Genomic DNA, 14,143 nt, shown 5'->3' on the forward strand with positions numbered 1-14,143 from the left:
GTTATGTAGGCTGGTCTGTCAAATAGCTGCTGATTTGTTATGTAGGCTGGTCTGTCAAATAGCTGCTGATTTGTTATGTAGGCTGGTCTGTCAAATAGCTGATGAGTTGTTATGTAGGCTGGTCTGTCAAATAGATGATGAGTTGTTATGTAGGCTGGTCTGTAAAATAACTGATGAGTTGTTATGTAGGCTGGTCTGTCAAATAACTGATGAGTTGTTATGTAGGCTGGTCTGTCAAATAGCTGATGAGTTGTTATGTAGGCTGGTCTGTCAAATAGCTGCTGATTTGTTATGTAGGCTGGTCTGTCAAATAGCTGCTGATTTGTTATGTAGGCTGGTCTGTCAAATAGCTGATGAGTTGTTATGTAGGCTGGTCTGTCAAATAGCTGCTGATTTGTTATGTAGGCTGGTCTGTCAAATAGCTGATGAGTTGTTACGTAGGCTGGTCTGTCAAATAGCGTCTGCTGAAAAAAATCTGTGCAAGCTGTGTCTTTCTGTTTACACAGATTGCTGATTGTAGGTCCTTGCCAAAAGCACGGGTGCTTTACTGCAGCGCTACAGGGGTGACAGATGTTAAGAACATGGCCTTCATGGAACGGATGGGGCTGTGGGGTAACGCTGCCCCATTTCCCAATTATGAAGCTTTCCTGGAGACCATTCAGAAAAAGGGTTTAGGTGAGTGACATTAAAGTAACTGTAAGTGAGTTAGTGTTGAATGTTGAAGTAAATGTGGTTATTCGAGTCGGCAGAATGCTTTAGTCGCAGGTGCTATTTCATTTTTCAGTTTTATGATCTTTAGAAAAGAACTTGCTAGGTGAGATAAGTTTTTTGCAATGACTGAAAATGAAGTACTTTCATTTCTGCCAGCTTCTGCCATGACATGTTAGAGATAGACATGAAGATTTTCAAGTCACCAGGCTGTGTTGTGGTGTGTTTGAAGGATTCATTAATTTCTTTAGGTCACAGGTTTCTGTCATATGTTATTTTCATAGCTTTTTTACAAGGGCCTGGTATATATCGGTAATAGCCAATAGAAGGCATGGTATGGTATATATCGGTAATAGCCAATACGAGGCCTGGTACATATCGGTAATAGCCAATAGGAGGCCAGGAATATATCGGTAATAGCCAATAGGAGGCCTGGTATATATCAGTAATAGCCAATAGAAGGCCTGGTATATATCGGTAATAGCTAATAGGCCTGGTATATATCGGTAATAGCCAATAGGAGGCCTGGTATATATCGGTAATAGCCAATAGGAGGCCTGGTATATATCGGTAATAGCCAATAGAAGGCCTGGTATATATCGGATCGGTAATAGCTAATAGGCCTGGTATATACCGGTAATAACCAATAGGAGGCCTTTTATATATCGGTAATAGCCAATAGGAGGCCTGGTATATATCGGTAATATCCAATAGGAGGCCTGGTATATATCAGTAATAGCTAATAGGCCTGGTATATATCGGTAATAGCTAATAGGCCTGGTATGTATCGGTAATAGCCAATAGAAGACCAGTAATCCACTAAGATGCTGATCTTGTAACAATTTTCATTCATTTCGATTTTAAAGTGCAACTCTTTATTATACGCCGAGTAGATATTAACTTCATGATTTTAATGTTACCACTAACTATATATAGCTATAACTATAAAAAGTATGGCGTGATATCTGTATAGGCATTGCGTGGTATTTTTCTTTCTGTGCAGTAATTATCCATTTACATGTGCAGTGAGATGATTTAATCTAGTTTGAAATCACTTATTGAATGTTGTTCATCTGCTGCTGTCATGACTTCATAAGTGGTTAAACGCTGCCTTTGCTTTGGGATTCCCTGAATCTGCGTTTTTCTTTATTGTTTGTCATCACTCAACTAGTATAAGGTTACTCGCTATGCAAGATTCTCATTACACAATTTGAAAAGGAGTTGTCTACTCTTGAGTAGGAGTTTTATCATGCAGGGGTTGCAGAAATGCTTGCTATGGACATGAAGAAAGATGGACTGTACGTGTCTAGGATGCTCAGTTTTTCAGATGCCCAGTTCTACAACATTGAGTGTAACCTTACAGATCAGCAGAGACTCGTGTATAACATGGCTGCTCGCATATGGTATGCTATTATCTTGCTTGAGAAAGTTATAATGCTTACCTTCAGGATCATTGGTCAAAGCTAGAGCTGTCCTTGTTCTTTTGCTCAAAGTTCCACACTTCATAGCGCTCAATATGTTACTGAACCTATTGACACGTTCATAAATGTATTTTTGTTTTGAGGTCAAACCATGACTTATTTTTACTGTTTCTGTTTGCATTAGGGATGAAGTTCGCAAAGCTTTGGCTCTGGCTGTACGTCGGTGCAACAGCCAATCAAAAGCCAAGATATTCTGGTCACAGCATCAGAGGTTCTTTCAACAGCTGTGGTGGGTTGTTACTATGTTATATCCTCTCACTGCTGAACTATTAGTTCTGACTTTTCTAAAGTCATAGCTAGCCAAAGTTTCTCGTTGTTGTAGTGTAGCGATGAAGGTGGATATGGTGGTATCTGAGGCTAAAGAGGCTATTAACAGCGGCAAGTGTGTTGTCATTGGCATACAGAATACAGGAGAGGTCAGTGTTAGTATGAATGCTTTGGAATTATCTACCTGTATGGGATTCATATATCACTTGTAAATTTAGGAGAATTACGATAGTTTTTTTTGTGAGGAATTGTGTACACCATTGTTGTGTGAGCTTAGTTGGAGAGGCGTTGTTGACAATCCGTATGCTGGCACCTCTAGTAGAGCGGTGGGTAAATATTTCAGCCTGGGGGCCACATTGACTTTTAAAATTTGACAGGTGGGCCGGGTCAACACAGGATATGGCAGCCTTTACTGACATGCAGCTATTAACAGTACACGTGAAACATAAATATATAAAAAACATTAAATATATCCGACAATGCATAAAAACTCTTTGTGCATATTTATGTTTGCTAGTTTGCAGCCAATTCTGCTTGTCTAGGTGCAATAGAAGAAGAAATATGAGCCTCGATCTACCGCATGGCCAGTTTAGATAAAGCTCATTGTGTTATGTAACAGAATGCCGTAAATCTGCAAATTAATAAGTTGTATAATAATCCATTAAGTGTTGCAAAGATATAGTCAAAAACAAGTAATATAGACAAGTGTTCATAATACTTGCAGAAACAAAAGGAAAAGAACTAAAAAAATTTATTTAGCATCGATCGCTTCTTGACATCAGCTACCAGTTGCGATCTGACTGCTACTTTCACTTGGACTTTTTAGCTTTATTTTATTTCTCCAATTTTTTACAGTCTTCCATCCTGAAATATTCTTTTTCACTGCTGTGCCAGGCGATATCCACGTACAAATGAATTTTTTAGGCGAGCAGGAATTTTCTTACATAGCTTTTATAAATACCTTCACAAAATGGGAAAAAATTTATCAACCTGCAGAGCTTGCGCATGCTTGCCAAGCCCAAAAAATAGCTTTAAATAGTAGTACAGATTGTGTCGTAATTGTTGTCACCGATAGTTGGCTGCGTATCACACAAATTTATATACGAATTAAAGGATTTTAAAAACTTCTATTGAAGAGTGAGTCGTGACAGGGTTCATCGCAATTAAAAAGGTATGCTAAGAATTGAAAATTAAGGCAATCCAAGGCATCAAAGCTTAATTCTGTAGGAATCTTCAGCGGGCCAAATTAAAAAGAAATCGGGGCAACATAGCATCTAGCCTGTGGACCGTAGTTTGCCCATTTCTGCTCTAGACGGATTATTAAAAGTTCAGCTCAAATTTTTTGTTCATTTTTACTGGTAGTGGGCTTCCAGGATAACAAGCATGTCTAGCAAATACTAAAAATGCAGCTATCGGATACGGCTGCCGGTTGTTTTTTAATTACCATATTGATTGCTTGTCATTGAAAGCAGTGTGTAAGGAATAACTCCAAGCTGACAGGTTGTAAGGGTTGACGGTCCTTCACTTTTTGTGATTCATCGGGGCCGTCACTTTTTGTGATTTATCACAAGTGTCACCACAATTATATTAACTGCAGATTGTTTTCAATAGAAAGTCCATGTATATTTTATTCCTTTGAGAGCAATAAGGAAATTCATGGAATATTCACTGAATCGTTTTTAGATATATTAGTACCATCTAGTATTCTCATGAATTCATAAAAAATGTTTTTGTCAAATAAAGAGTTGTCCACTCTTTCCCTAATGCTATTCCAAATAAAAGAATAAAGAATTTTTAAATTGATATTATTTAGACAATGGTGGACAATTGTTTATGATATATTAGCATCTACAAACCTACTTCAGTTTGTTGAATGATTGTTGCCAGTCATTTGATGAATGAGTCACAAATATCCTTATTGTAGTCTCATACTATTAGCCGAAGCTGGCATATTTCTTGGACCCTTGTGAATGCAAATATAGTGATCAAATTGTATATGTATCAGAATAAAGCGAAGAGGTTGATCTCTCAAGTACCTCTCATGCTTGATTTGTTTAACTTGATGACTTGGTGCATAACTGTCCTTTCATCCTTGTAAATTATAATTTTAGTGGTAGTCATAGGATGTGTTCCTAAAAGTAGTGCAGCTAACAGTGCTGTGATTTTTATTAAGAAATTTTTTATTGCTGGTATCTCGTTTAAACAATTGCTGTGTTCTAGCAGTCTAAATTTATGGTATTTGCTACTTGCCTAATATACATTCTTATCATTGGCCAGTTGTATCAAGATTAGTTCTTACTCTTGATACTCTATTAATTCCATCCTCCATATTTTACTCAGGCTAATATGGATGACCGGCTGAGTAGGGATCGACAAATCAGGGGCTTTGTTTCTTCTTGTCGAGAGATTCTTCTCAACTTTCTTAACAACCATTTCCCGGTAGTCCAAGAGGTGGGAGACGAAGCTGGCATCTTACATTATGATCAATGGTCGCTGAACTACAGAGACCTACTCATTCAATACGCAAACCATCTGGAACTTCCTAACAAGTAAGCCTCCAAGAGCAGGCCCTTATATACTATGATATATATCATGGTATATGATATATATCATGGTATATGAACAATTCTATGGTATATGATATATATGATTCTTATCATGGTATATAATATATATCGTATATCATAGAACTGTTCATATACCATGATATATATCATATACCATGATATATACCACGGTATATGATATATATCACGGTATATGTTCATCTGCTCATTCACACTTGATTGATGATTGCAATTAATTAAGTCTGGGAATGAAAATGTTGAGGTTCTTTTAAAAAAAGGTGTTGTTTGAGGTTTTGGTCAATAGCAAGGTAAACACTAGTAGATTGCTGGTATTCTTAATACTATGTATGCAACTGCATCTTTAGTGTTCCAAACGTTATAGTCAAATTTTTAACCAAGTAAAGCGTGTTTGCTTCCAATACTTCATGACTTCCAGCTTGCTAGACCGACACTCCACCACCTGTGCCAATCAACTGTCTTGCCACACTACGGAATACATGTAATTGTGCAGCTAGTTATTACACCTGACAATCTCTCACGTCGCACGGGACTGCCAGCGTAGTGGTTGGTTATAAGTTGAGGAATGCAAGTGATCACATTCAATTGGTCAATAGGAAATTATGGAATTTCCGAGCCACCAAGCTAGTTTATTTAGTGTAAAAGTTTTATTATTCAAATGTTTGTAAAAATGCTATTGTTAAGGTAAAACCACCTGTCAGTGACCTCTGAAAATGCAACTTTTTGCTATGTGATGACAAAGATTTTGCAGTTTTATGAATGCAATTAGTCATATTATCATTGATATCATGGTGGCAAAGTGCAGATTAAACTAGTACAAAAGGTTATTCTTTCAAAAATCCAACAATTTAAATTTTGCTGCGGCTGAACCATTGTATTTACTACTGTATCATCTTTACATCGCTTTAAGAATCTTTCAAAGGTCAAGGTTTTCATATGTTTCATTCCAAGCTGTTTAGGGTATTTAATGTACACCGCTCTACGCATAAGTACTGTCTACTACCAGAATTGTAATATGTGTTCTTACCAACAGTTGAGCCATGACATATGACCATTATGGTAAGATCATTAGAGATTAACCGTTCGCTAAGCTATAGCTAATTGGTTGGTATTCATGTTGTATGTTAACTTTAATCAGCAACTTGCTGATTATTGTCTATTTTTATAAGTCTCTTGGAATACTGAAAACTGCAGAAAATTTGTTTGTGGAAAGTTACCAGTTAATGTATTAATCATTAATTAATGGTGCATTAACTGTACTTTAATGGTTAATATGTCACCTCTATGGGACATTCCCTGATGCCTCTGTGTCACCTCTATGGGACATTCCCCTCATGCCTCTGTGTCACCTCTATGGGACATTCCCCTCATGCCTCTGTGAGCTATGGGATATATGCGAAGTAGGCTTTATTCTGGAAACAATAAATTGTTGTAAACATTATTTTTTGATAGGTTTCATTGTGCTGTCTTTTCTTTCTATTTCTCAATAGTTGGTCGTATGTAGGTGAGTCCAGCTATAGCTATTGAAATCTTGGAATAATGGATCGCTGAAGATTTGATCTCAGACCCTTCTGTTTGCCAGACTGACACCTTACTTACTAAGCCACAAGCTTGATTGATTAGTGAGGCGATATATGTCGGTATATGGAAGCAAATAGGCTAGCGCTTTCTGTCATGACAAGTCATGGCGTAGCTCCGTAAAAACAGTAGCTCTTATTAGTAAGCTTACTACAAATTTTCCATTGGCAATGTGCCAGACTAATAGCAATTGACAGGCAACTTTTATTACTTCTCATTGTTTATAAGCTGATTTTTAATACCCGGGCAACACCGGGTAGCACAGCTAATGCCTACATGAAGTTGAAGGTTTGACAGTCTGTCAAATGTTTTGGCACTGGTCAATGGTAGCCTCTATTTATTGACTGGATGGCCTGCAGGGTTACATCATAGTGCTAGCATTAAACCCTAGCTCAATTTGGAGGGGTACAAGCAAGTACTAACCACTCCGCATCGGTGCACTAGTGTTGAAGTCGACTTCATAATCAGTCATTAATCTGATGTTTTGCTTGCAGTGCTCTGGACATGCTCATTGACAAGCTGGGAGGAGCATCGCAAGTAGCTGAGATGACTGGCAGGAAGGGGCGGATCATCCGCAAAGATGCCAAATCTAATCCGACATATGAACAGCGGCACTCGAGTTGCCTCTCTGATCAGAGTCTGAATATTAGTGAGGTAAGTGCGAGCATGTTGGCTCGGGTCTGCAAAGGTTAGTTGTAAGGGTCAGTTGTAGGGTTAGTTGTAAGGGTCAGTTGCAGGGGTCAGTTGTAGGGTTAGATTAACCCTATAACTGACCCTTACCCTGAATTAGTGCTCTTTTGAAGCTTCCATTTAGATCTAATTTCTATAAATCTCACTGTTTATCTTTTTATCTATTATCCTTGTTTCTAGTTATAGCTATTAAAATCTAGCGATGGAAAAATCCACTTCGCAGAGGCTTTTAACTCGTCTCATTCAAATCACAACTCTACAAACAAGCGCACTTAACCATGTGGCTAAGCTGTCATTTCCAACGCTTTCACCATATATATCCTTATCACGATTGCACACCCTAAATACGCACTCTTTATTATTAATTTATATTACTTTTTGCGTTTGTTATCTTTTTACCATTATCATTACCATCCATCCATTACATCCATTTGTTTTAATTTGTAATTTTCGAATGTACCGTTTCATTTTCAAATGTGACGTCACACTCCTATTTCCGTTCTCTGTAAATCTGTAAAGGCTAAATACTCTTCACGCATACAATTGTATTATCTCGAGTAGGAATTGCCTCTACATTCTCTCTCTATTGGTCAGACAAAGTACTAGACAAAGACAGTCTATTATCTCATTTTCACGTTTGTACCAGTATCATCCATCATAACCTTGATTACAACGAGATTCTGCTGCAACAGTACCCTTTTTTATACACTCGCATCCTTGTAATCATTGTTTATTTTTTTTCTCAATTTATTTGAACTGCACAAAAACACTTCTCATGATAGGAAGTTTAAAAGTTAGAATGATAAATGTTGTATATGTTTAAAAAAAAATTTTAATCACCCGGCAGTGACAAGCGTTCATCTAGCCTTTACGATAATAAGAGCTGTGTTCTTCCGTCGCCACGCTAGTAGTGTTAGGAAATAAGATTGTACCGCGCAGGATTTGAACCCCGAATATTAGAATTCAAAACCCAGTGGGCTAACAGTGCACCACTTAACCATATTAACACCGTATTAACATATTACACATGATGATCTCTCACGGTGCACTGGACTGTCAGGGTACTGGTCTTTACTATAATAAGAACTGTGGAGCTGTGACCATCTGTCCGAAGCTTCTTTGGGAAGTTAAGAAAGCGATTGCTTTCAACGGCATTCGAATTCGCTACTTTTGGCTTGTAAGACCAACACTGTACCGCCTGCTCTAATCAACAGCCTTCTGACACTTTGGAATACTTGTACTTTTACTTATTACCCCGGATAATCTCTCCCTGCACATTAGACTGCCTAACAATTTCAACTCAACATGTAGTTTTGAAATGCTTCTAAAAGATTTGTCGCTTTTGAACCGCAATAACAGTCACAAGTCTATGTTGTGCGGCAGAAGATGATTTCCTTGTTGATGTTATTGCTTTAGAGAAACAAGTTCATGTCTGGTGAGAAGTTGGTTGCTATCATATCAGACGCTGCTAGCACGGGAATCTCTCTGCACGCTGATAGGAATTGTAAGAACCAGAGGCAACGAGTACATATCACCCTCCAGCTGCCGTGGAGTGCTGATAAGGCGGTACAACAGCTAGGGAGATCACATCGATCAAATCAGCTCAGGTGAGTCGTTGGGTTGCTACTCTGCGTATTCCTACCGTCGATAGACCAGATCTGTGTTTCTAAGTCTATTTGTGACAGCTGCAGAGAGTATTGATTGTTCAGTAGCCATGATAAACCGTCTCAAAAGTGTACAACACCACATCTGTAGCTTACTAGGACCTGATAGGTTGGAAAGATTTGAGTGACAAATTCTTTATTTTCCACTGGTCTATTCTACAACGAGAGTTTTCCACTTCTTGAAAACTAGTAAACTAGATTTTGGAGTTGAAATTCAATTGAATGGAGACACAAGTTCATGTTAGTTTGTCATAGTGGTTCTTCAAATTCACCACAAAAATTAATTTTAAAAGGACTTTGGGATTTGTGAATAATATCCTACAGTTATACTCTTTATAATTTATCTGAGCTAAACCACTGTGTAGTCACTGTTAAATGACAAAGTCCTCAGATAGCTGATGACCAGTAGATAACAGATTTAGCGTGAAAGGTTTTGTAATACCAAACAGTTGAGTCTTATGGAATTCATAAATTCATCAGCATAAACTTACAATGTGTGCTGTTTAAAAAAAAGATGATTGTATCAGATGCTAAGCAACTTGTTAACATCGAGGGAGGTGCAAAAAAACTTTGACAGAATTCGCTATAAAACTTTTAAATGATGGCACAGCGATCGAAACCAACAAATATGGTGGACATGGTGGATACGGTAGATATGGTGGATACGGTAGATATGGTGGATACGGTAGATATGGTGGATACGGTAGATATGGTGGATACGGTAGATATGGTGGATACGGTAGATATGGTGGATACGGTAGATATGGTGGATACGGTAGATATGGTGGATACGGTAGATATGGTGGATACGGTAGATATGGTGGATACGGTAGATATGGTGGATACGGTAGATATGGTGGATACGGTAGATATGGTGGATACGGTAGATATGGTGGATACGGTAGATATGGTGGATACGGTAGATATGGTGGATACGGTAGATATGGTGGATACGGTAGATATGGTGGATACGGTAGATATGGTGGATACGGTAAATATGGTGGATACGGTAGATATGGTGGATACGGTAGATATGGTGGATACGGTAGATATGGTGGATACGGTAGATATGGTGGATACGGTAGATATGGTGGATACGGTAAATATGGTGGATACGGTAGATATGGTGGATACGGTAGATATGGTAGATACGGTAGATATGGTGGATACGGTAGATATGTTTGGATACGGTAGATATGTTTGGATACGGTAGATATGTTTGGATATGGTAGATACGGTAGATATGGTGGATACGGTAGATTGGTGGATACGGTAGATTGGTGGATACGGTAGATATGGTGGATACGGTAGATATGGTGGATACAGTAGATATGGTGGATACGGTAGATGCGGTAGATATGGTGGATACGGTAGATGCAGTAGATACGGTGGATACGGTAGATATGGTGGATACGGTAGATATGGTGGATACGGTAGATGCGGTAGATACGGTGGATACGGTAGATATGGTGGATACGATAGATATGGTGGATACAGTAGATATGGTGGATATAGTAGACCAACTATTATATTTTAGCAAAAAACATCAGAAGCTACCATGTTTCACAAATTGATTTCAGAAATTGTTTGAGACACGAGAGGCAGGGTGGCTCGGTTTACACCAATGGTTTAAACCGTGTGGTTTAAACCGGGTTTTTATGGTTTTTTCGGTTTTTTCGGTTTTTTTCATGATTTTTTGTGAAAAAACATAATATTTTAAGCTCCTAGTGGTTCATGTGCGGTAGAAATGCAATTATATGTAATTATCAGCTGTGGAAGTTTATTTAGGACACAGTAGTAAATTGATGGCAGAGCTCAAGTTGAACCTACATGAAATCCTAGCACAACAATGAATTAGTGAATTTCATTTTCAGTTGGTTTTGTCAAGTGATATGATCATCTCTTTACTGATGAAATATAAAAACCATGTGAAATATACTAATCCAATCATCGTCTCTAATAATGAATGAATACTTTCTCAAGTCTGGCCAGTGAGAAAAGATTACTTATAATTAGAAATTAAAACAATAAAATCCTTTTGGGCAAAAGCTTCAAGTTTGCAAACTAATATTTCATTTATTGGGCACAGGCCAAAGTAGTTGGATTGTTAGAATTCAGTTTATCAAGTTTGTTGTGTTTTGAAAGACAAAGGTTTTAAGGCAAAATGTAATAGGTGTGCTGTCGTAACACGAGGTCACGCAGATAGGCGTAAAGCTCACGTAGCAAAATGTCAAGCTGAAAACACCATTTTAGACAGTGATGCTAATATTCAGGTGATAGAAGTTGAGTCATCCGCCACTGCTCCAAACACTCACAATGCATCTGCATTATGCTCTGCTCTACACTACCACACGACTAATCACTGGGATTAAAGTTCCTACGTATACATAGAGCTGTATGTAAAATATTCACTTTATGTGATAAGATTTCTGCTCTGTATTACATCGATCACGTTTGATTTATACTCATTCTGAAATTTCCATGTTTTCTCTCTTTTTTCCCATAACAACTCCCACAGTACCATCTCTAACAGATGATTCCACATATGTATGTTCGATACTCAATCATGCAGCTATAGTAAGGGATGTTAATTAGACTTAAAATTGAAAAAACCTTGGTAAAATTATAAAAACCGGTTTAGACCATAAAAACCGGTTTAAACCAAAAAACCTGGTTGTTTCATAAAAACTGTGGTTTTTTCCAACCCTGAGTCGAGAGGTAAATTTTCAAAATGGAAAGACTACCTGAGTGCCCAATGTCACTAATTTTGCCTTGGATCGTGAAATGCTTTCTGCAATCTCTCATTTCCCTTCCATCAATTGATGGAAGGGAAATGATGTCATCTTTTTCTGTTGAGCATAAATAGATAAATAAATAGTCAAATGTGTCTTGTCTACTTCTAGCGGTCCAATATACAAGCTGGTGACGACAGACCTTGGAGGGGAGAGAAGGTTTGCTGCCAGTGTCGCGCGTAGGCTGCAGTCTTTGGGTGCGCTAACCAAAGGAGACAGACGTGCTGCCACTGGAGCTGATCTTTCGCATTTCAACTATGACACTGTCTATGGTAGAACAGCATTGAAGCTGATGTATGAAGCTATATGCAAGGTTGGTGAAAACCTAAAGCCATGTCGATGGTTGTGAGCCCATATTTAATCCAGGGCATGATATGTAACAATGTTTTGAGTTGGCGCAAATTGAGTTATGGCCTCACTGTTCAAATGATATTTACTGTACTTTAGTTGTATATTAGCACTTTTTATGAGTCTAAAATTTTAGCTAAAAAGGATTCTTGAGTAGCATAGGAAATTGAATTTAGAATCTCTAGAGCAATTGTTTTTTAAATATACAAGAAATTGAGAGCAATGAGTGATCATAGCTGATTAAATGATGCGCTTTACCTAATCTTCATAGGGGGAATTGATACAAACATTACAGACAAACATTTACGTACAGACAATAGCATATTCTGTTACGTTATGCTGAAAGTATTATCCAAAATTGTTTATCTTTATGGAAATTAAGAAAAGAACCACAATATGTGTGCAATTCTTCTCTCACTTTTGATAACGTATACAGACACGCTTCGCAACTCGCGAACGAGATACATTCTGGACGGTTGTTCGCGAAGCGAATTTGTTCATAAATTGTCTCAGACTAAAAATTGTGCATTGCGCTTGGGCTAAAAGTTTATCAATATTTTCGCGAAAAGTTTTTCGAATAGCAAAGCGTAAGACTTTTGCTCTGCCAAAAAATTGTTTGGATGCCAATATCGACTAGTTCAGCAGTGCATAAAAAGAGTGGAGGTCAGCAAACACTTTGGAAGGTATTGAACAGCGAGAAGATAAAATCATTGGTTACGAAAGCAACAATCAGAACGCAACCTGCCGAGCAATCGTTGGAGTTATTTTTGTTTTAAAAATGTTAATTTTTATTCCTGCATGTATTATAATTATGGTTTGTGTGTGTCACTTGTGCTTGAATACATATTTGAAGCATTTGATAGACTAGAAATTTCCCTGTCATTCAGCCCACGACCAAAGTGATATTGGAAAAAGAAAGGGTACTGCTGGTTGAGAAATGCAATATTAGCAGTCAAATGGCACTGCAGTGCAATAGGAGAATTGTAATGGTAACTGTAATGTACTGGGTGTTATTATGTACAACAAACAGCAATAATGAAAGGAAAAGATTGTTTTTATATCTCCCCTGCAATAGGAGAAATGCAATATTATAGAAGTAAAATGGCAAGCTGCTGTGTAATATACACAGTGTGAAAGTTGGTTATGTTGAATCTAGAATGGCTTTGACAGCAATCTGTAACCCAAGTGAAGAAATGGGTCATGATCACAGAAACCATGGTTAAGTCGGGTGTGTGAGATTTAGAGTTATCTACACTTGCAGAAGGAGAATATTCTCAGTTATATTGCAAAAAAAATTTGAATCCAGCTTAATTACAGCAGATTTTATGGTCAACAAACTGAATGCATGTTCACCATTAGGGCAATAACATAGTTCTGAGAAAACTGGTGTTAAAGTTTGAGAAACGAAAATCAATGCATAATTTTGTTTACATTTCAAAACGTCATAGCAACCAATATCAAGAAGTTGTGATATTTATCTAGATTTTTGTATTTATATGCAAAAATTTATGCTGAATTTAAAAATCTAAACAGATTTTAGTTGGTTGTCATAGAAATAACTGTATATCTATTATAAGAAAATGTAAGCCTATTACTTAATTTTGCAGATATTTAAAAAGACTTGGCAGTACCGCGATATTGGGTACAGCCCAATATTATCATCAACAAAATCTTTAGAACAATAATAACAGTAGCATATTGCACACCATCGGTCACTATATACTTCGATCTTATAAATTCGAATGAGTATTCTTATAATTAAATCTTATAATAATCTTATAAAATCGAATAATTATTCTTATAATTAAATATTTTTGCAAGATATTAAAAACGACTTGGCAGTACCGCAATATTGGGCACAGCCGTAGTACCATCAACAAAATCTTTAGAAAAATAATAACAGTAACATATTGCCCACCATCGGTCACTATATACTTTGATCTTGTAAATTCGAATGATTATTCTTATAATTAAATCTTATAATAATCTTATAAGATTTGTTAGAAAAATATCATCGTCATTTCCTTCAC

At 37.3% G+C, this 14,143-nt stretch overlaps 1 protein-coding gene across 1 annotated transcript in view; it reads left to right on the forward strand.

Annotated features, from left to right (window-relative positions):
• The window catches only part of LOC137387710 (uncharacterized), a 44,035-nt gene that overhangs the window by 14,310 nt on the left and 15,582 nt on the right, over positions 1 to 14,143 (forward strand). Inside the window, exons 8-15 of the mRNA XM_068074209.1 lie at positions 521 to 675; positions 1,964 to 2,111; positions 2,314 to 2,418; positions 2,512 to 2,605; positions 4,797 to 5,005; positions 7,114 to 7,273; positions 8,726 to 8,916; positions 11,877 to 12,078. Of these exons, the coding sequence (XP_067930310.1) occupies positions 521 to 675; positions 1,964 to 2,111; positions 2,314 to 2,418; positions 2,512 to 2,605; positions 4,797 to 5,005; positions 7,114 to 7,273; positions 8,726 to 8,916; positions 11,877 to 12,078 (1,264 nt within the window). The remainder of the gene's footprint in view (positions 1 to 520; positions 676 to 1,963; positions 2,112 to 2,313; positions 2,419 to 2,511; positions 2,606 to 4,796; positions 5,006 to 7,113; positions 7,274 to 8,725; positions 8,917 to 11,876; positions 12,079 to 14,143) is intronic.

Source organism: Watersipora subatra, chromosome 1, assembly GCF_963576615.1.
Source record: "Watersipora subatra chromosome 1, tzWatSuba1.1, whole genome shotgun sequence".
Classification (NCBI taxonomy): Eukaryota; Metazoa; Bryozoa; class Gymnolaemata; order Cheilostomatida; family Watersiporidae; genus Watersipora; species Watersipora subatra.